At 40.7% G+C, this 22,112-nt stretch overlaps 1 protein-coding gene across 1 annotated transcript in view; it reads left to right on the top strand.

Annotated features, from left to right (window-relative positions):
- Nucleotides 1–22,112, top strand: part of zfpm2a (zinc finger protein, FOG family member 2a) — a 275,950-nt gene that overhangs the window by 145,149 nt on the left and 108,689 nt on the right. Inside the window, exon 4 of the mRNA XM_042346925.1 lies at nucleotides 4,951–5,072. Coding sequence (XP_042202859.1) covers nucleotides 4,951–5,072 — 122 coding nt within the window. The remainder of the gene's footprint in view (nucleotides 1–4,950; nucleotides 5,073–22,112) is intronic.

Below are 22,112 nucleotides of genomic sequence, written 5' to 3'. Positions count from 1 at the left end.
TACTTAGCAAGAAACCCAAGTCACGCAGTCCTCAAATAACCAAATGACCAGACTGTGACTCACAGGAACTCTGCGGCAACATAATCTACTTCTGGAGTGGAGTTCCCACCAATTGGTGGGAAATTCCAATTGAATTTCTTAATAAGGAAATTCATTAAAAATCCCTGATTTTTAGACTTGCACAATTCATTACATTCTGCTCTCAGGCTGATTGTGATAATTCTTCTAATATCAGCCTCTAAGTGCAATCATTTTCCTTTGGCTTATGTGGAGCTGAATTGAACAGAATCTCAGGACTGAAACAACTGTCCTGTTACGATCAGAATTAACTGCAAAGTAGGCTTTGTTCTGTACATATATCACTCATGTGCTTCACACTATATTCAAACAAATAGTCCTAGTAGTCTTAAATAGATGGCTGAAAACTCAGCAATGACACCCTCCATATCAGACAGCACCTCAACTATTCCCACTGCCCCTAGATAAAGGCTAAGACATTTGCACTAAAATACTATAGGTGTTTTGAAGGGATTTTCAGGGGGTGAAAGGGTTAATGGCAAAGTACAATACCCAAAAAATTGCTTTGTTGGCAGAGATTCAAATACCTGTTTCAAACTGATATATATTGATAGAGTGCACAACTGGACATGATGAAGGACTGAAATGGTTGTCAGTTCAAAATGTAGTACCTGTACCTTTTGCCAATAGACTGTAATATTTTGTTTTGTTGAGACTGTTTTTGACAAGCTATGAACTAGATGTCCTATTTTAAAATGTCATTGTGGCCATTGGTTAACTCCACTAAACACAATTGTGATATGCAAATGAAATCTGGACTCAAGGTAGAACCCCTTTGCTGCTTAGGTCCGGTCCTCACTCTAACATGCTTGCTGTTTGCAAGTTCTCTCCCTTCCCTCTCCAAGAGAATTGCAAACTATGTTACAATTTGTTTTCAATAATGAATCAACATTGTCTTGTTTCTTGAGTGTTTTGTAGGCTTCACTGAGTAAATTATAAGGATTGGGTGGAAAATGTGATATTTTGCAGCAGATTTTATTTGTTACGGAATTAGCTATTAAGCATTCCCATCTATATCTACAGACTGGCCAGCGGTGTCAATCCTCACCTGTCTCAGAGAGCATCATAATGGTTGTGCCTCGAGATATTTGTTTTTGTTGATGACCGACAACTCTTATGCAATGCTCCACAGGCCTATCTTTATTATTGTGAGAGAGTCTTGGGGGTGGGTGGAGGGTCATATCCATTCACTGTTCAGGTATCAACCTGCTGTGTTGTCTGCAGGTTTCAACTGTGTGATGATCAACACTGGTCTTAACACATCGCAGGGTACAATGCTCACCACACTAATGCATGAAATGAACTGTGGCCATTTAATCTCATTTTAAACCAGGGGAAGCACAGTATAGTCACTCACCAACATTTATTAGAAGTCTTTTCAATGAAGTGAGCCTTTGCTGTCAGCTATTTATAGTTTGCAAGACAGATTTTTTGTGAACGTGGATTAAACCCCTCGGGTAAATTTTCAACCAATTTAAATATGTCATCTCACATCTTTCAGAGTATTATTGCTCTGTGTGAAAATTGCAGTGAGCTTGCATTGGATGTAGCAGTGATACTGCCTCTCAATGGAGAAGGTGTAAGTGTAAATGGCTGTAGCTGGAACTATGCTTCCTCTCTCTTATCCCTTCTGAAGATAGTGATTCATGGTGGCTGTGAGTCTGATAACACCTGTGCTGGTAACCCGCCAGTATCTTACCCAAAATGATCATCTCATCTACCAAATACATAGTCACTATACTACACATTGCGGTAGGCACCAGCAATCTTCATGTCCTTAATCACCCCAACATCGGCAGTCGAGCTTTCAGCCAATCTGTCCCCATTCTCTGGAACTCCATCCCAGAGGCCCTCCGATCTGCCCCTCCCTCACCTCTTTCAAAGTCAGTCTGACGACCTTCCTGTTTTGCTGCACCTTTGGTCATCTTTCCCCTCCTCACCCCCGTCCCCCCAGCATCCACCCTTGGCTTGGGTGGCAAGCTAGGACTGTCAAGTGCCTTGAGATATTTTCCTGATGTGAAAGGCGTTCTATAAGTATCATTTTTATTGTATTGTACAGGATAGCCATGTCCAGATTTAAAGCTAAACCAGTAAACCTTTAAAACATTAAGGCTGAAAGATACGAGAGGAAGGATCACTATCAATATGTACAAATATATATTTTGCCTGACATTTTTGGCACTATCCCTTTAAAAACCTACTGTACATTCACACTAGCAGGATGTTGCTTCAGTTCCTGCTGACACCTTCTCACTTACTTCTCCTATATTTAAATGAGAGCCGAACAATGAAAGGTCATGCCATTGCTGTGGATTTACTCTCGAGGGATTTGTCAGTCCAGTTCACATCTGACTTTGACTTGTAATTTTAAAATACATATGGTTTCCCATTGGAAGCTATACTGTTTCCAATGGGATTCCTTGATAAGGAAACTGAAATGGTGTTGTACCGTGCCCCCTCTCCCTGGAATTCCCCTCCTGTACTTCGGAGTGGAGTTTCCACAAGACTGCACGTCGCACTTCTGATTCCCGGAGGAGGTCCACATTCACATTCCTTGCTAAGAAATGCCATTTGAAATCACCACATGTTTAACCCTTTCCATTCATTAAAATAATAAACAAAAACATAAATAAATCATTGCATTTGGCACAGCGCCTTTCATATCCTAAAGCCTTTCACAAGATATACTGTAGAATGTAGTCACTGTGTGTTTTGTGAATGAACATGGCAGCTAAATTGTGCACAGCAATGTCCCACAAACAGCCATGAAGTAAACGACCAATTTTATCTGAGGAAAAATTGTTGGCCAGAACATTGGGAGAAACTCCCTTCTCTTTTTGAATAGTACCATGGGATATTTAATGTCTACCTGAATAGGCAGACGAGACCTTGGTTTAACATCTCATCCAAAGGATAAGAAAAATAAAATTATAAGAGAAATTATAAGGCCTTTGCATATGTATGTTGGTATATATATTTATAAATCAAGGGTTGGTATCTTCATAATAAATGTTTGTTCTGCGGTGGTTGGCTGGGCCTCAGCAGCTGGGGTGGGTGGGTATTTGGGTATTCATCCAAAGCATCTGCCTCCCTGGCATTCATCCTTCAGGGTAGTTCTGGAGAATAGTACATGTTCTTTCTCTGCACCCATGACAACATCAAGCACTCCAGGGTCAGGTTACTGTAGCACTGATTAGATGCAATTTAGTGCACCACTTTCTCTAGCCTAACAATTCCTACCTAAATCCCAATTCCAGTGAAGTTTATCTATCTCTCTCCCTCTCCCCGTCTGCCAGCATAAAAATTATGTTTAACACACAGTCTATCATTTCAGCCTGTCTATGATTGTGTGGTGGGGAATTGGTGCCAAATTAATGCTAGTTTTGTGCTGTTGAGAGCGGATTAAAAATGTTTAAAATCATTTCACTTTAGATCTTTCAGTGGTTTAACACAGGTTATCAGAAACCTACAGTAGGGCGATTAGCAAAGGCAGTGCATTTCAGCAATGATGTATGGTGGGATAAAATTGTGTGATATGCAGCAAAGTAACATTTTATACCTTTTAGTTTGACATTGTTGATAAAACTACATTCTCTTTTGTTCTTGAAGGGGAACAGGACCCTATATAATATTTATTCCACAAACAAAGTCTTCTGCTCCATGTGCTGCTTTGTTGGGAAAGATTTCTTCACACAAAGAGTTGTAGGAATGTGAAATACATTGCCCCAGAAGGCTATAGATGCAGAATCGATTGGGATGTTTAAAGGGAGATAGATGCTTGAAAAGTAAGGGTATTAAAGGATTATGGAGAAAAGGCGGGAAATCAAATAAAAAAATCTACCATGATCTTTTAAAAAAATGGTGGAACAGGCTAGCTGGGCAAACAATTACCTCTTATTACTATATCCCTAAGCTCTAACTTGGAGGAGGGCACAATAGTATTATTAGTCTAGGGTTATTAGTCGAAGACATTTTACAAATAAAAATGCTTCTTTGAAAAATGTAAAGTAACACTCGCATGATTATAAAGTTCACATGCAACAGTTACTACCACAGGTGAATTGAAATTTCCCATGGCAAAAGGTGTCTCTTTGTTGGGCAACATTTTCTGTTGTTTTCTGGATTAATTAATTTGTGACTCATGTTGAGATTTCAGGAGCATTATTACCATATGGGATCCAGGGATCCCGTATGGGAATGGCTTTCCCAAAATCCTGAGATTGCAACCCCTATTTGTGATGTGTTTTTTCCCCATTTGAACTTATCGTTATCCAGTTAAAAGGCAAGAGGGTAGTAGAGATGTGATTCATATCTGTGTAGCTATGCTCATCAATGTGAAGCAACACATTCATTTAATTTAGCTATTGAAATAAATTAGTATCTTGTTTTTTGGCCTCACTATTTCTATTTTCAACCGAAAGAGCAGCTGCTGATTTTAAAAGGACTTCTGTAAATCCTAATTAAACTTGCAGTTACTTTACGTGGAGGTCATTCTGACTCTCCAAAACTGAATGCCAGATAAATTGTTGACAAAGTGACTAAGTCCTAATCTAGAAATGCATCCGATATCTCCTCATGACCTGTCTGAGACATTGCCCATTGACTGCCAATTGTGTTAAATATTATGGCAGATCTGGGCTGCAGACTCAAATCCACTGGGAACTGAGCAGAGAGTGGCCAAATTCATTTCACTCCAGAGCTTCATTGGTATTTTCTGGCAATTTTTCTACCATTTACTGAAATCAGCTAACAGGCCTGCTTTACCATACTGAACTACAAGCAATGAGTCCCATGCCTCTCACAGACAATGCCTGGTCAGCTCACTCATGTCCTACTGTCACTTCAACAGTAATCTGTTTTCTTCTACTCCAGGTGAGCTGGAGGTTTTCCAGAAAAGCAGAGAGAGAAGAGTTCGCAGTCGGCAACAACTTCCTGGTGGAACGACCTGGGGGCCCTTTAACGGAAGGATAGGAGTGACTGACAGCAGCTCTTTGGTATGTTACTGTTTCCGTTGTGTACAGTCTAACACATCCAGCTCTTTTTTTTTAAGTGGCACTCTGCCAGGGGTTGAACAAAGGCCGAGTAATTGTTTTTTGCTCTTAGGTGTAGGTTAAAACACATCAGAAATAACTGGCTGTTCATTATATGAATTACACTGGAGCTATTTACATGAATCACTATGAAATGACAACTACCTTGATGACTAGTTACTTTTGTTCTAACAATTATTTCACTGATTACAATAGTGAGGAGACAAAGGTTGGTTTATGCGTTAGGTAATTGTTAAGATGAGAAATCATTCCTGTCAATATTTTCTGTCTGTTTTCTTGGTCTAGTCATTAAAACAACTAGTCATTAAAACATGTGTATTGAAGGGAAATAACAGAGTTTTCCCAAAGGGATGAATATTACCTAGTGTGTTACATTGCCTTGTGTGTTGCTGAGACCTGAAGACCAAGAAGGTTTTCTCCCTGGGGTGTGTTCAGTTTGCTGATCTCATCTGGGGCAGATGGGCCGCTACACTTGGAATCAGTATTGCTAGGTTTGTGAGGGGAAGATCAGCCTTTCACTTCTCATGGCTATCCATTGTCCCGTGATGAAATATGCACCCGGGTGGATGCTGAGGAACAGGCTGGATTTGACAACCTCACAGGCAACTTGCCCATCAACACTTCTCGGTGTGCCAATGTGTCAATCTAGTGATCTTCTGTTACATGTTTATCATGAGATTCCATTGGTCAGAGAGTCAGTGACTAGAGTACACAGATATAAGATAGTCACAAAAAGAGCAAAATGAGTTTAGGATACATTTGTTTCACACTGAGATTTGTTGGGATGTGGAATACTCTTGTCAAGTAAGATGGTAGAGGCAGAATCCATTGTGGATTTCAAGAGGGAAGTAGACAGTTATGTGAAAGATAGAGACATGAAGGGGTAAAGGGATAGAACAGGGAAGTGAGATTGAATAAACAACTTGCTCTGAGAGTCAGTGCAGACTCGATGGTCTGAAAGGTTTCCTTGTGCTATGTAAATTTCTACGATTCTAAATTACAATAACAATAATCATTTGATATAGAGCCTTATCACATCTCTGAGACATCTCAAAGTGCTTCACAGAATATACTGTAAAGTGAATTGATTGAATTGACAAAATTATATGATCATTTAACATTAAGGTGACTGGTATAAGTGTACAATGAACGACAGATCAACCTCATGTAAATAGCTCCAGTTTCTTCTTCATAATAATAATAATGCTTGCATTTGATATACAGCAATTCACATTAGGAAGGCATCTCAAAGCACTTTACAAGATTCACTGTAACCTGTAAAGTGTAACGACTGTGAGTTTTTTTAGGCTAAACATTTCAAAACATCTCGATACATGCTTAGTATTAAAATGAACAATTTTAACAGGGAGGAAAGTGTTGTATCGTTACTTATTTTCAATGAGTTCCCTTTACCTGGCGTTATTGAGGTCTACAACGTGCTACTTCAAATGGGGGGGTGCAAAATGGTGTATGTGATAATTAACACTTGTGTTACTTTAAAAGTTTTCTTACTCCGCACAAGCCTCTGTTTACCCAGCAGATTGGCGGATTGCTTTCTGGGGGTAATAATTAACCCTTCCTCTTAAAATAAGAATTTTGTCACTCAATCCATGACTGCTTGTGGGACACTGCTCTGCGCAATTGGCTGACGAATTTCGCCCACAATATATAACAATAACAACTTGCATTTATACAGTGTCCTTCATGCGGGGTAGCGTCCCTGAGTGCTTTGAACACAGTCAATCCTCTATTTCATGTGCCTGTCCACATCCATCTTGAAAGCTACAATAAACTTTGCCTCCATCACCCTACTTAGCAGGGCATTCCATATAAATAATATAATAATTAAATTATTAATAATAATTACTTTATTGATAATAATCAACATATTCATCTTGTAGACCTTTTACTTGCATACATTCAGGGCATATTTTGGACTATTCCTAGGCTCAGACATCACAAGGTGATGCAACACATGCAAGAGAGAAGTAAAAGCCCAGACCATTCGCACCTTATATTCTGTCAGGAGGTTCTGGGGAATTGTTGATGGAGGGCTTTGGAGGTGTGCATGTCCAGACTATCCCATTGAAGAAGGAAACACCATATTGTGCGCAGGGCTTCAAAAAAATGAATAAAAATAGTTTAAAAATATAATAAATTGAACCCATGACCTGACCTGAACAACTCATGAGTGGCAAAGTTGCAATTAGTCATGAAGTTTCGACAATGAGGTAATTATTTTTCCTGTTCACTGAATGACAGATATGAAAGTTTTTTTTCGAATAATCTTTTTTTTAAAAACACAGTCTTATCATTTATTTTACAATTATAAGGGAAAAAAGGATGTCTTTATAATGACAGAGTGTCGCCCAGCTCAGGAAGCAGCAATCTTACACAGCACAATTACATTGCAATACATTCTGGAGGCCAGACATAATTGTGTGGTATGCAAACATTTCACTCCACAGAAATATTGGCTGATCTGCTTGTTATGTCATTGTAACACTGGGGTCTAACTTTCTGTCTAATTTAAGGGATTAATTCTTTATGAGGATCCAATGTGTATTTCCTGGATCTGCTGTCGATGCTTACCCCTTCCTCCGCCCCCTTCTCAATGATGCCCTGCATATGTCCTGCCGCTCACACATTATGGCATTCTACTGTTGTTTGGCAGGATTGGGGCTTTACAAAATTCAGACTAACACTATGATGATCCCACTAAGATCCTATCTGCCAATTCAGGTGGGCGTTAAAGCTTCCTTGGAAATATTCTAAAAGAGACCGGACTTCTGCTCATATGCTAACCAACAATCCTCCAGATTAATTGGCTGTTCGCTTCACGCCATCTGTGCGATGTGTGCACATTGGCCGCCTGTTTGCTCCATAAAGACAGTCACTACACCTGACCAGAATTGCTTGTGAAACACTTTGAGATGATTCAATATTGGAGACATTCCGTTTGTACTCAAAGTGATTCTGACCTTGTGTTCCCTGTCAGTTCTGGACCCTGTGATCCCGGTAAATTCTGAACTCATGTTCTGTAGTCAATATGCTGGAGGGTTTACATTTTTTTAAACAAATCTCCCATAATCTAATTAAAAATAAATCATTTGAAGGGATATCTCTGTAACATGGGCCTCAAAGTGGACTGATACTGAACAGACCAATTTTACATCAGTAGTCACCATCTGAGTATAATCATCGAATGCTATTTCTGTTCATAAACCATGTATGTCACTCAAGTTATTTTTTGATCTTCGAAGTATAGTATTAAATAAATGGAGTAATTCTCTGTCTTTTGGAGCACACATCATATTCATAGTATTAACATATAAAGATTACATTCAGTACTGCTGAACGTTAATTTAAAACATTGGCTTATTGTAATAATATCTTTGCATTCTATAAAGTCCTATCACATTGTCCAGACATCTCAAAGTTCTTCACTGGATTTCATGTAGAGTATAGTAACTATATTTTTTAGTTATTGAAAAGGATAGCACCTCTGACATTGCAGTACACCCCCAGTACTGTTTGGGAGTGTCAGGGTTGACTATAAACTCAATGTTCTGATGTGGGCTTGAACCCACAACCTTCTAACTCAGAGGCCAGAGTGCAACCAACTGAGCCTGGCTAACACCTGTTAATCATTACTGTAAAAATACTGTAAGCTACTGATATTTATCAAAGCTTCAGCTTTTCCGAAATACGAGGAGTGTTACCTCTTTTCCTGTAAGCAGCTTCAGGAACATTTACTTTGTTAGCTTGTGCTTTTTCTTTGTATTAAAAAGATTTCTTCCTGATGGATTCAAAGAGGTGATCTGTAATGCATTTGACAGTTGGAATAGTATACATAAATAAAAGTGCTTACAAGATTCTCAGAAAGGGTTAACAATACCTGATGCTGCTCTTGAAGCGCTATGCAATTCAGGATTGGATTTAGGTATCCAGCCTAATAATATTGGTGAACACTGTTCACCTCAGAGTGCACACCTTCTCATTGAGCGCTGGTGGAGATTGTGTCTTTTCATTTTGATAGCCTGGAGGCTGCACTTTAAATCTACTAAACTGAGAGCTACACTCTGCAATCTTCACACAAAGTTGGTGACACATTTTGTGGTGTTGACAAGTAATGTAGATATACACTGCAATGGCTGGGTGTCTTTTAACACAGACTTGTACTTCAGCACAATAGTTTTAAATAGCATTACAATAACTAGTGGCCCTACCATGGTGCAGGACAGGAATATTGTGTGGTCTATTTCTGTAGGATTTAAAACATTGGAATCTTTCTGTTAATAAATAACTGGTACAAGTTACTGGATAAGACGATTGAAGCCAGGACACTGAACTCATTTAAAAAGCTTGACACTCTAATGGGAATATTATTGGGTGGGTATTCTGGAAAGATAATATCATATTTGCCAAAGGGTCTTCTTCATATCAACGTCTCTTGTGATTTTCTGTGTTCCTGAAAATCTTTTTTGTTACATAATACAAACTGCTGCTTTTAATGAATTGGATAAAGTAGTCCCATTGTGTCATTCCTGCACAAATCCCCCACAGTATAATAATTACAACCAGCAAGGCAACCTCTGTACCTGTATTTTGGTGGCTTTTGGAATTAAATTGCGATGAGTATTATTTACCCATTTTACCAACATTGAAAATTAGGGGGTGTTGACTCTCAAACAAAGGTACAGTCTTCACACAGCGGTGCTGTAAATCATGCAAGCTGACATGCCAAAACCCCTACACAACCTGGGTGGGGGTGTCCCACATGGTGCGTGACCGTTCGATGGACCACTGTGCCAACAGCATCCTTAGGTCCCATTCACTGACACTCTCCCTCTTCCCACTTGCCGATCGAAACATTCCCAGCACCCCCAGAGAAAGGCAAAGGTTAACAACCTCAACAACCTAGCTATGGTAGGACAAGAAATAGTATGTTATCTTAACTGGAAGGAAGCTGTCTCTGGCAGAATGGAGGGGAAGTGGGGGTTGGGTGGGGAGAGGGGAACAAAAAACCCGATTAAAACTTGCTTCGTAACGTGCATGTGGTTTGAGAGCTCAGGGAGGACCATATATCAGAAGCTGTGTCAGAGCTTCAGTCAGTCACATATTGTGTTCTGAGAGTAAAGAAGCTGAACAGTTTGAATTTGATGGCAGACAGCAAAAACTGTAAACTGTGGCAGCTTGTAGTAAATAATCCAAATTATTCATTGATAGTTCTAGATGATAAGTGGAGTAGAAAATCCTGCACTAAAATTAAAGTGGTTCTTGTCATTACTTCATTAATCAAACTGAGACATTCTGAAAAAATGTTTTGTTTTGAACGCAGCCATCTATTTTCTTGTTAATCTGCGCCTGTGGCAGGGTTTTCTAAAGCAAATGTTGAGCAGCGGTATCGTAGCCCATTGTTGTAGCCTCTGTCAGAGGGAGGAAAAGATGATGCAGGCCTGTGTTCGGCAGATAAGAAAAAGAGGATTCAAAATGGCTACAGACGAGAAGGGGGGGGGGGGAAAGGAGTGTCTGGGAGTCGAGCACACAGTTTTGGAAAGGAAGAGAGGGTTTGGCTAATTTTTTCAAAAAATTGCAGGCGGTTGGGAGAGAACCTCACACTATCTGCAAGTTGATAAACTATCAAGAGTTGAAACCCCTTCGTTCTTAGAAACCCTTCTTCTGTGCCGCATTGGACAAAACTCTGTCAGATCATAACCGATTACGGCTTTGATGGATGAACAACAGAAAATTAAAGTATTTAGAAAAAATGCAGATTTGGCAAGTGTTAGTGTCCCTTATCAGGTCTGAAGTTGATAAAAAATTCTGATAAAGTATTAGGGAAAGTAGTCTGGACTATGTCTGAGCAGAAGTAAATCAATCCTGGTGGTCCTTCACATACAGTGAACTATGTGGAACTGTCAGACTCCAAACGTACAGAAATATCAAACCTCTTCTGCTAAACTAATTGGGAACAAAAAGCATTCACTCGGCCTCATTTCTTCCCATTTTCAGTCCCGATAAGGCTGATAAGATGGAGTGTGCATGATTCATTTAATGAGTTGGTAACCTTCTCATGTCAGCCTTCAGCAGTTTGGGCTCCAGTCTGAAACAGGCGGCTGGGCTCAGCGGACGTAGGGAGTTGTTTTGTTAGGCTTTTCACAAAGATTTAATTGGTACAGGATGGCTGCTGAATAGTGCGGAGTTTACAGGTGCTGTTGGAATCACAGAATCTGTGATAGGATTGCACTCACAGACAGCATTGCAACTCGTCATCCATATTAAAAGAAGGTGCACGCTCACAGGGTGGGGCTCCGGAATAGCCGTGGCAGCTCCTGCAGCTCATTGTGTTTGTTCTCATTCACCAGATAAACCCTTTGAACACCATGCACTCGATACTCAGTTTAAAACCCTTTAGCCTGCTCGCCACAGCCGTGGTGCATGCATAATGTCAGGATCCGGAAATATTTAGCTGTTGCCAACAATTATGTGTAAATTACTTTATAAAGTCAGCGCATCAGTAACACTTTTCCATTCCTCCCCCGCCCCACCCCCTTCCCCAAATAAATAATGTGCAGAATTTTTTTTTTTGGCAAGGTACAAGATACCACGGAGCCAGAAATTGATGAACATTTTAGCTATGAGGCCGTTCCTCTGAGTGATTGATGGTCCTGTGGGAGTGGAACTTTCACCATGTGATGTCCGAGGCTCTTTCCTTACATTAAACCTTCATTCCTGCAGCCGTCAGTTTGCATTTGTTTGAGTGTCTTTTACAGATTTCCTATTTGAATTTTAGCAGCTTTATTCGGTGCTTTGTTTACACTGGCAGTTCTGTGGGAAATAGCTATTGATACCTAAAACTGCCCATGTAATCCCACATGATTTATTCTACTTGTTCAAAACTCTCTCCCTGATCACACATAATTTTTTCTGCTGGTCGACAGCTACTAGCAAATGTAACTCACATTTATTACAATGCTTTATTTACCCCTTCATTTCCTTTTTTTTGTCACCTCTGATTTTTTAAATTTCCTTTTACTTTCCTGTAAATGTGAATGTATGTAATAATGTACCAATATTCTTACCTTATCGAAATTTACTCCCATGAGATTGGATTAATTAGTTATTCCATAGTCCAGACTGACAATCGAGTGCAGCAATATGGTGGGGCAGAGGAAGGGAGAGGGAAGTGCTGTATTATCAGAGGTGGTGTCCTTTAGATAAGATGTTAAACCAATGTCCCATCTGCCTGTTCAAGTGGATGTTAAAGATCCCATGGCACTCTAAGATAAAGATGTTTCTCCCAGTGTCCTGGCCAACAATCCTCCAGATAAATTGACCTCAGGGCTGTTTGTGAGACTTTGTCATGTCAAAAACGTCTGCCGCATTTTCCTACTACTGTCACTGTACATGACAGTAATTAATGTGAAACGTTAACGTTTTAGGCACTAAAAATACATGTTCTTTATTTTATTCATCTAATTAATGTCTGGGGTGTTTGTCCACCTTACTTCGATGGCACTTCATAGTACAGTAGAAAGTTGATTATGCACACCACTGACTATTCACACTACTTGGGACCAGCCCTCTTTGCAGATAAGCAGATCGTGTGGATAATTGAACATCTTGTACAATACAAATTGGCTCCAACGTCAAATACAAATTGGCTACAACATCAACTGAAACATTAGAGTTGACAGCAGTTGTATTGTCGCTACAGTTCATCCAAACCAATCTTGTGATATTCTCTGGACATTGTTCCGTTACTTTGGGAATGTAGGTGAGGGTAGGTAATGTGTTGAGGTATTCATTAAGATGTACCTTCTCAGCCCAGGAGCAGGCAGCACAGAGTACAGAAAAAGATACATATACAAGAAAAAAATACCTAATATACAACGCCACCCTTTAATGTGAATGGTCAACTTAGATTATGGTCTCCTAAATTCAGACTCTATTCAAGGCCTCAGTGAATTATTTAATAAATAATTTAGATGGTAGAATTATGTCATGTTGTTATCTTTGTCATCCAGGGTATGTTCAGGTTTTCTAGCTTTGATAGTGCAGGAAGTGTACATTTTTGCTCTGGGCATAAGTCTAAGATTGGATGCTAAGCATTGACAAAGCTAATTCCAATTTATAGGTTCTATAGCTAACTCTTATATTGTCCCAGTATTGCAACACCAGTTAAAACAAAACATCGTTCGTTTGATTGTGACAATCACAGTCATTCCTTGTGAACTATCCTCTATCACACTCCCTTCCATGCATTTGTTAAGCCATGTTCCCTGCTGGATGATGGACTGATCACTGGTTCACTTCGCTGAACTGGCTAGTTTTGTACTTTAAATCAGAAAAAAGGAGGGCAATGGGAATCTTGCAAGAATGTCAGCCACGTATGGGAACATATTCAAAATAAAAGGATCCATTTTGCAGACGTTTGAGAGAGTGCTGCAATGTTATATCGAATGCAAGGATTATTATTATTATAAATATATTATTATTAAGCCCCGACAAAGTTTTTAAATGTGTGGAGGTTTTATGCTGAAACAGTGTCCCAGTGAATCAGCGTCCCCATTTTACTTGAAAATCCTGAGTCCTTTCAGTCCTCCACTGTCCCCAGTAACCACTCATTGATGAAGAATGAGTTTGAGTCTGGTTGTCAGTGCTCACGGTACTACACACAGTCTTCAGAAGAGGGGTAAGAGTCCCCATCTTTGGGAGAGGGGGTGAGAGTCAGTGCCTTTAGAAGAGCAGAAATGTTAATTGACAAAAAAAATTGTTTGATCAATTTCCTAAACATAGCAGATTCGTAGTAGCCCATTGGCGACTGAACCAGCTAGGCAGAAAGTCAAAGTCTCCAATTTATTTTCTCTAAGTTGCGAAAACAAGTCTTTTTGAGGACAAGTGCATTCCCTACAGTAGCTTGAACTTGCCTCAAGAAAAACAACATAAGGCAGATGGCTGAGGGACCCAAAGGGGATTGCAAGTCACCCAATTTTCTGCACTTGCTGGTGGGGCCCTGCAGGCTCCAAACTAGGCCAAGTGGCAGGTAGACCCATGAAGGGAATTTCTTTTATATATCATTTTCAACACAAGTCTGTAACATGGGGGAAACTGTCCGAGTCTATCATTGGAAGTTGTTTATATGACCGAAACCCACCATTAGGTCATGATATTGAAAAGTCTGTTTGTTTGATCCGCATTTCCACCAGTGAGGTCTCTATGCTGTGGGAACGACAGAAATGTTGGAATTAGTAAGATTATGATGACAGTGAGACTGTCCAGACACTGGTCAGTTAACATGGAAGTTGCCACTTCTAAACCTTTTTATATATAAAAATAGCTGTCTGCTTTATGCATTTAAATTTTTTGAAAAAAATAGAATTGCTTTAATCTTAAGGGGGAAAATGTAATATGTGTTATTTTGTATGCAAGGTTTTGGCAGATATTTTTTTCTTTTTAAAAAAATCTCTGTAATCTTTGTTCTTCCTTATCTGCCCCAGACTTACATCTTGGTGGTGGTGGGGGGAGGAGGGGAGTGAAGGAGGAGGAGGAGGAGGAGGAGGGAGAAGAAATGTCTTTGCCAAAATGTGTGCAGTTTGTATTTTTTGCCAATATATGGATGTCTTTGAAAAGCAGGTAATTAAAAAGTGATAATGGAGAAGCAAGCTGCACGGGGACTATTGAATGATCTTGTTTTCTTGTTTTGAGTTCATTCTCACAGTGAAAGGTAGTCTGACTTGTTCTGTGTTTTATTTCCTACGTGTTTTTTTAATCCGGTTGCAAATGAGAATTAACTAAAGCCATCCACCTAATTTTACACTCGCACAAGCATGCGACAAATTCCGGAAAGGTTTGTAATTTTGGATAGATATATCTATAGAAATTGCTCCCGTTTTTGATAAATATTCGGGCGGCTGATAACAGAAGCCGCACAGAAATGAAATCCTTTCTTCTCTCTCTTTTATGGGAGTGCTTTTCTGATTTTGCTTACACCAGAGTTCTACTGTGAAACAGTCAGGGAGAGATCATTAGCTTCTTGTTTATATGAAATCCAGGGTTAGAGCTCCGCATGTCACCAGTCAGTTTCTTTACCTCCTTGAGCTGATCAGAGGATCAGAGTATCAAGGAAGGATTAGTACCAACTTGGGATTTATGTGATTGGTTAATTTATTGCGGTGATGGCAAGCCTTTCATCTACGGCAACATTTAATCAGGACAGCCACGGAGGCTATTACAGGTTAGCTCTTTTCTCAACTTAGGCTGGCTGCACCATCAGCTCTATCACAATTCCCCTGAAATTTCCAAATTATCTGGAACAGGGTTTATCCTCTCAGTAATAAAAATTAGAACAGATTCCTGATAGGGATGATGGCAAGGCTTTTTGCTTGCACAGGGCATAATAGTGCAGCCACGTGCTTCAAAAAAAATCATCCACTTCTAAAGATGTGCAGCATTTATCACACTCCACTCTGATCCAAATCCACATGGCCGAAAATTTATATTAGATTTTATCGAGGAGGCCTAAGTCTAAAAAAATCAATGGAGGTTATCTTTTATGTAACAGCAACTTGTGGAAATATTGATTTTCATTTTAAAGGGAATCCGCTGCATGAGTTTATAATCACTGTCATGCTGACTACAATGTTTCCTCACCCCCGCCCCCCCACCCCCCTTCATATCAGTATGACTGATTTTTTTTAGTTTTCCTTTTCCTCCACTACATAAGGCCAGAAATTCTGTCAGTGCGTTTACAGACCTGACTCTTAGGATGCAGATGTTTTCTAACTTTTTGTTAAATATTTCATTACCTTCATCTTAGATTTTCATTGCAGATAGTTGCTGCAGTAACAAGCAGAAAGCCTTTATTATGCCTTGTTTATCTGTAAGAACTGTAGCTTAGACCCACCAAATTAGCTGTGAGGGTCTTACTTTACTGTCAGCAATGATCAACAGAATACACCCAAACTGGGGTAATAATTTGGAAATTTTTAATTAAAAAATACACCAATTTATAAACTCATTTTTAAATCAACACTTTCTACAATTAACATTCAACTTGTTATTTTTCTCCTTTCAGTGCTTTCTGAACCCATATAGGGTTTATGAATGCACATATTAAAAGACGAGTGTTGTTTTTTGTTGTTGTTTGAGTTCAGAGTGGCCAGTGTTGCCGTTAAATAAATACATCAATAAATTATACATTGCTCTAAAACCCTTCAATTGGCTGGTGATTAGCTTCCGTCGGCTGTGTTAAAACATGCAGCCCGGCAGTCTGCTAAATTTAAGGGAGGAGCCGAGGAAAACCGTTTTTATTCATTTAAACTTCAGACCAGCTGAACTGAGAAGGAGAAAGAAAATCAGCCACAACACCGGCAATTTTATTGTGTGAACCTTTACTGCCTGTGTGCCTGGAGTTAACCCTTTCAGATCACTCCAGCAAACGTGTGTAAAAAGTCTGCTGTACAGATGATTCACCCCGGCCTGTCACTGTCAGCAAGACAGCTGGTGTGATGAAGGTTTTATCAGCTCAGAGGAATTGTGGACATTGCCCAGTATCCTCCCACTCCGCAACTGGGTGTGACAGGGCTCAGGCTTCCATGCAACCAGTGCTGGACAGAATCCCTACCTTCTACACTGTTCTGCCTACCAGACTGAACTATACGTTCACCTACATATTCTTCTGCTGTTTTTAAGAGTGCTCATTTTCATTCAGGAGGCAAGAAATACAGTATTGAAACTGCAATTCATTCAAGAGGTTCTGATGACATTATAAACAGCAGATCCCTGAGACTGAATTCCAGCTGGTAACTCCCTTTCCACTCTCTGCTATTGTTTCCAACAAGACTCTTAATTTGCTGGCTGACTCATGGCATGGAGTGTTAGTGAGTGACCCTTGTACTTGTCTTTTATGTTCAATAGATTTCCAGTAAAGAGATTTTTAAAAAATAATTTTGCCACCATTTATGTTATTTTTGCATTCTACACGTTTCTCCCTGTCTTCCTTAGCTTTTTGGGGAAAAAAATCATCCCTCCTTAATGTTGCTGACAACATCTAGAAGATATTTGAGGCTTTTTATATTTAAAAACAATAATAATAATAATAAATAGCCCTTTTATATTAGGAGGACTTCACAAAACGCTTCACTGGATTTTATTACAGATGATGTATTTTGTAGGTAAACTCAGCAGATAATTTCGACAAGGAAAATTTACTCTTATTTGCTCTGTCAATTATTTTTGCTACACTTTCTGTCTTCAAAGTTTTTTGCCTCCTTATTTTGCTGCTGTTTTGGGCATGTTTTGCTCCTCATTGCAGACTGTGGCAGAACCTCCCATCGAATGTTGTGTAGCGTTGCAGAGCTATGGCTATAGCACTATCCTTGACTGTTTCAGATCCTACTTCTCACACCGCCTCCACTTCACCTCCACAAACGGTTTCTCCTCTAGCCCCCACACCGTCTCGTGCGGCGTTCCTCAGAGCTCTGTCCTTGGTCCCCTCCTCTTCAATATCTATATACTCCCTCTTGGTGACATTATCCGCAGACATGGGTTCAACTTGCACATGTATACGGATGACACCCAACTCTACCTCTCTGTCTCCACCCATGACTCCAGGACCACTGCTGTCCTGACAGAATGTCTGTCAGACATCAATAATAATAATAATAATAATCCTTGCATTTGATATAGCGCTTTTCACGTCGGGAGGACGTCCCAAAGCGCTTCACAGAACACACTGTAAAGTGAATTGACTGTATATCTGTGGGCGAACGCGCCAGCCAATTGCGCACAGCAATGTCCCACAAACAGTCGTAGATTGAAAATGACCAATTTATTATTGTTTTTGGTTTTGGAGGGATTATTATTAGGCGTGTGGAGTAAGGAAACTTGCCCAAGGTTTTGCCCTGTCTGGAATTGAACCCAGGTCTCTCACTTACAAAGCGAGTGCTCTAACCACTGAGCTACAGGACTCCACAAGTCCTGGATGAGAGCTAACTTTCTTCAGTTGAACGTCAACAAGACCGAGGCTCTCCTGATTGACTCCTGTCAGCGCCTCCTCACCTCAGGTGCTGACAGCTTCACCATCCATGGTTGCACACTCCACCTTGCTAAGCCAGTCCAGAACCTTGGCTTTTTGTTTGACCCTCAACTATCCTTTCTACCCCACATCTGCGCCATGACCCGCTCTGCCTTCCCACAACATCGCCCGGCTCCGCTCCTGTCTTACAGCACAGGCCGCCGAAACCCTCATACACGTTTTCATTACATCGAGGCTCAACTATGCAAACTCATTGCTTGTCGGCCTCCCCAAATCCTCCCTTCATAGGTTGCAGATCATCCAGAACTCTGCAGCCCGTGTCCTCTCCCGCACCAGGCTCCGCGACCCTATCACCCTCATCCTCGCCCGATTCCACTGGCTTCCCATCACACAGAAAACACATTTCAAGATCCTGGTACTCGCCTTCAAACCCCTCGATGATCTTGCTCCCCCCTACCTCTGCGACCTCCTAACCCTCTACCATCCTGCCCGCTCCCTCCACTCCGTGGGCTCCGGCCTGCTTCATATCCCCCGCCTCGCTCGCCCCACTATTGGCGGGCGGACCTTCTGCCGCTCTGCCCCCATTCTCTGGAACTCCATCGCGCAGTCCCTCTGCCTCATCCCCTCCCGTGCTTCCTTCAAGACCCATCTCAAGACCCTCCTCTTCAACCATGCTTTAGATCTCTCTGCTTCCCCCCATGCCCTGCACACTCCTTGACCCCCAACCCCCAGCTCGGGTCCGAAACTTTGTCTGTCCAGCACCTTGGGCCATCCTCCCAACGTGAAAGGTGCTCTACATATGTAATTTTGCTGTTGTTGTGTTGTTGTATAGCTCTAAACATTTCTAGAGATAAATAAAAGCATATTGAGATTCTTGCATTCAATATTTGCAGCTCTCTAATTGTAGATTCTGGTCACTGTCCAATTTGAGATATGTGCACAATGGCTTGTGGTGATTTATGCCATTTTGCTCTCTTTTTTACTGCTTTCTGAAATCACAGTTACAGAACATTGTTTTCTTCAAGAATATCAGAAACCTGATCACGTTAAAACTTTTCATCTTGTTACCAACTGGAGTGTAATTTACCTGCCAGCTACCCAAGTGGCCATTCAAATGTTGGGTCATCACAAACGAACATGCTCGTGTCCAAGCACAGGGATTTTTTTTCGCGGGAGGTGGGGGCAGCCGGGTATCTTGACACATGCACCATGCTGAGAGTATCCAAACCAAACTAAGAATTCCATGCATCTCACCTACACATGGAAATCCCTGAGATAGATTGTTGGAATGGAATGCACACTCTCTCCCTGGAGGGACACATCCCGCTTACCTAATTCTGGAAAATATTTGGTGCAGACTTGGAGTCCAGCTCACGGTCCCTAGAGTGTGCGTTGGGGTACTGTTGGAGTATAACCAGCTAAACCGCATAGCTTGCCATTTATAATGCTGTCTGGCAAACTTTCAGGATCTGCCAGTAGTCTCTGGAGCAGGAAACCTGATGATGTCCCCTTATCAGCTAAACCAATTTTAGCCGTCAGAGCTTCTTTCTACAATAACATTTACATTTATACAGCGTGTTCACATCAGGGCGATGTCCCACAGTGACAATACTGGATGGGCATCTGAGCTGGGGATGGGAGCCAAAAGGATGGTGAGGGAAAAGATGACCGAAATTATGGTCAAAGTGAAGAGGAGAAAGGGGAGCAAGTTGAAAAGACTCCAGGATGGAGTTCTGGAGAGTAGAGGCAGAATGATGGCTGAAAACTTACCTGCTGATAGGGTGGGGGACATGAAGAGGTCCGGTGTTCAATCAGCGAAGCGAGTGGCCAGGTTGGTAGGGTTGAAGGAGGTTGCAGATATAAGGTGGGGTAAGACCATTGAGGGATTTACCAATGAGAACGAATATCTTATGGAGCTTTTACTTGGCAACTTCTGAGTTGCAGGTTTTTTATCCAATTCACTGTTGTTTAAATGTCATGACAGTTAAAGGTAACCAGATTGCTAGGTTTAGGATATTTTTACTCCTCTGGTAGCATAATCGCTTGGAATAGGTGTTTCCATATAGTATCATCAGCAAATTACTAGTGGTTCACCAAGGAATTTATGTTCTCATTGTGATATAAGAACATAGGTACAAGAAGACATTCAGTCCATCAATCCGTTCCCTCAGTTTATTAGATAATGCCAGACATTTCCATCCCATTTGCTCATTCTTGAAATTGCTGCCTTTCAGATGAGATGATAAAATATGGAAACAAAAACAGAAGTCGCTGGGAACACTCAGCAGGTCAGGCAGCATCTATGGAGAAAGGAAAGTGAGTCAACGTTTTGGGTCCACAACCTTTCGTCAGACCTGAAACATTGACTCACTTACCTTTCTCCATAGATGCTGCTTGACCTGCTGAGTGTTCCCAGTGACTTCTGTTTTTGTTTTCAGATTTCCAGCATCTGCAGTATTTTGTGTTTTGATAAAATATGGTCCAGTCTGCTTGTTCAGGTGGCTGCTAAAGATCCCATGGCATGATTCAAAAAGTGACGAGTTTCTTCAATTGCTCTGGCCAAAGGTCCTCCTGATAAAAGGGTCATTTACTTCATTCCTGCTGTGGAACATGGCTGTGCACAAATTAATTGCCACTTTCTGGTACAATCACAGTTACCGCATTTTACAAAAAAAACCTCTGTAAAGCGCTTTGAGATGTTTTGATATTTTGAATTAAGAGGTGCTATATAAAAGTCAAGAATTATTATTATTATTCTTGGGATAAACTTCCAGGGTCTTTAATGGGAGTTATGAAGAGATTTGAAAATCTTTTATGTAAGTGTTTTCAAGTGAATAATATTTTTAAATCAATGGTGTTAGAGTATAAATCTGCTGTTGTACTAAATAATATCACAACTATCTACCCACTTGGTCTGTTCCTGTAATTGCTTACCTCCCTACTGTCCCCAGTATTATTTCAGAGACCCTTTAACTGAATCAATATCTAAATACCCAGCTGGGCAGCTAGCATGCAATACTGCAAACATCTCTGTGTCAGCAAGTCAAGAGGAAACATTGCTTCACTCATCAACTGATTATGGCTTGAATGAAATACAATACGTGGATGACAAAAACCCTTGTAACTTTCAGATACCTTTATCCCTTAGCTCCAGACTACATCTGGTACCTCCTGCGGTCATACTCCTATGCCCACTACCTCCACCCTGCTCGCTCAGACCTGCTACACATCCCCAGGATCCTCAGCCCTATCAGCAGTGGGCAAGCTTTCAGCTGCTATACTTCCACTATCTGTAACACTTTCCCCGAATCCCTCCACTTTGCACACTCCCTCTCCATTTTAAAACCCTTCTAAATGCTTACCTTTTGACTAACTTTGGAATTTCTCTCCACCTCCCGACATCCACCCACCCGACCCAATTCAAGCTCCCACTCTGTCACTGAAGGGATTTGAGATGTTGCTGTATTATTGGAGATGCCGTCCTTCGCATGAGATCTTAAAACGAGATCCTGTCTGCCTGTTCAGGTGAACGTTAAAGATCCCATGGCACTGCTCAAAAAGTAAAAGGAGATTCTCCTAGTGTCCTGGCAAACAATACATTAACTTCATTGCTGCTTATTGGATATTGCTATGCACAAATTAGCTGCCACATTCGCCGAAATTACAGTCACTACATTTGACAGTAAATCTGCTGAAGTGCTTTGAGAAAGCTCAGTCACATTATAAGGCACTGTATCGAATGCAAGGATTATTATTTATTATTATTATAAGCTATTGTTGGTAAGTAGTTTAAGAGATGTTAGCTTTCACTTATCTTGTATCTTGTATCTTGTGGAGTCCTGTAGCTCAGTGGTTAGAGCACTCGCTTTGCAAGCGAGAGACCTGAGTTCAATTCCAGGCAGGGCGAAACCTTGGGCAAGTTTCCTTACTCCACACGCCTA

This window comes from Callorhinchus milii, unplaced genomic scaffold, assembly GCF_018977255.1.
Source record: "Callorhinchus milii isolate IMCB2004 unplaced genomic scaffold, IMCB_Cmil_1.0 Scaffold2, whole genome shotgun sequence".
In the NCBI taxonomy this organism is placed as follows: domain Eukaryota; kingdom Metazoa; phylum Chordata; class Chondrichthyes; order Chimaeriformes; family Callorhinchidae; genus Callorhinchus; species Callorhinchus milii.
Note: the sequence above shows the minus strand (reverse complement) of the source record. Positions and strands in the feature narration are given on the sequence as shown.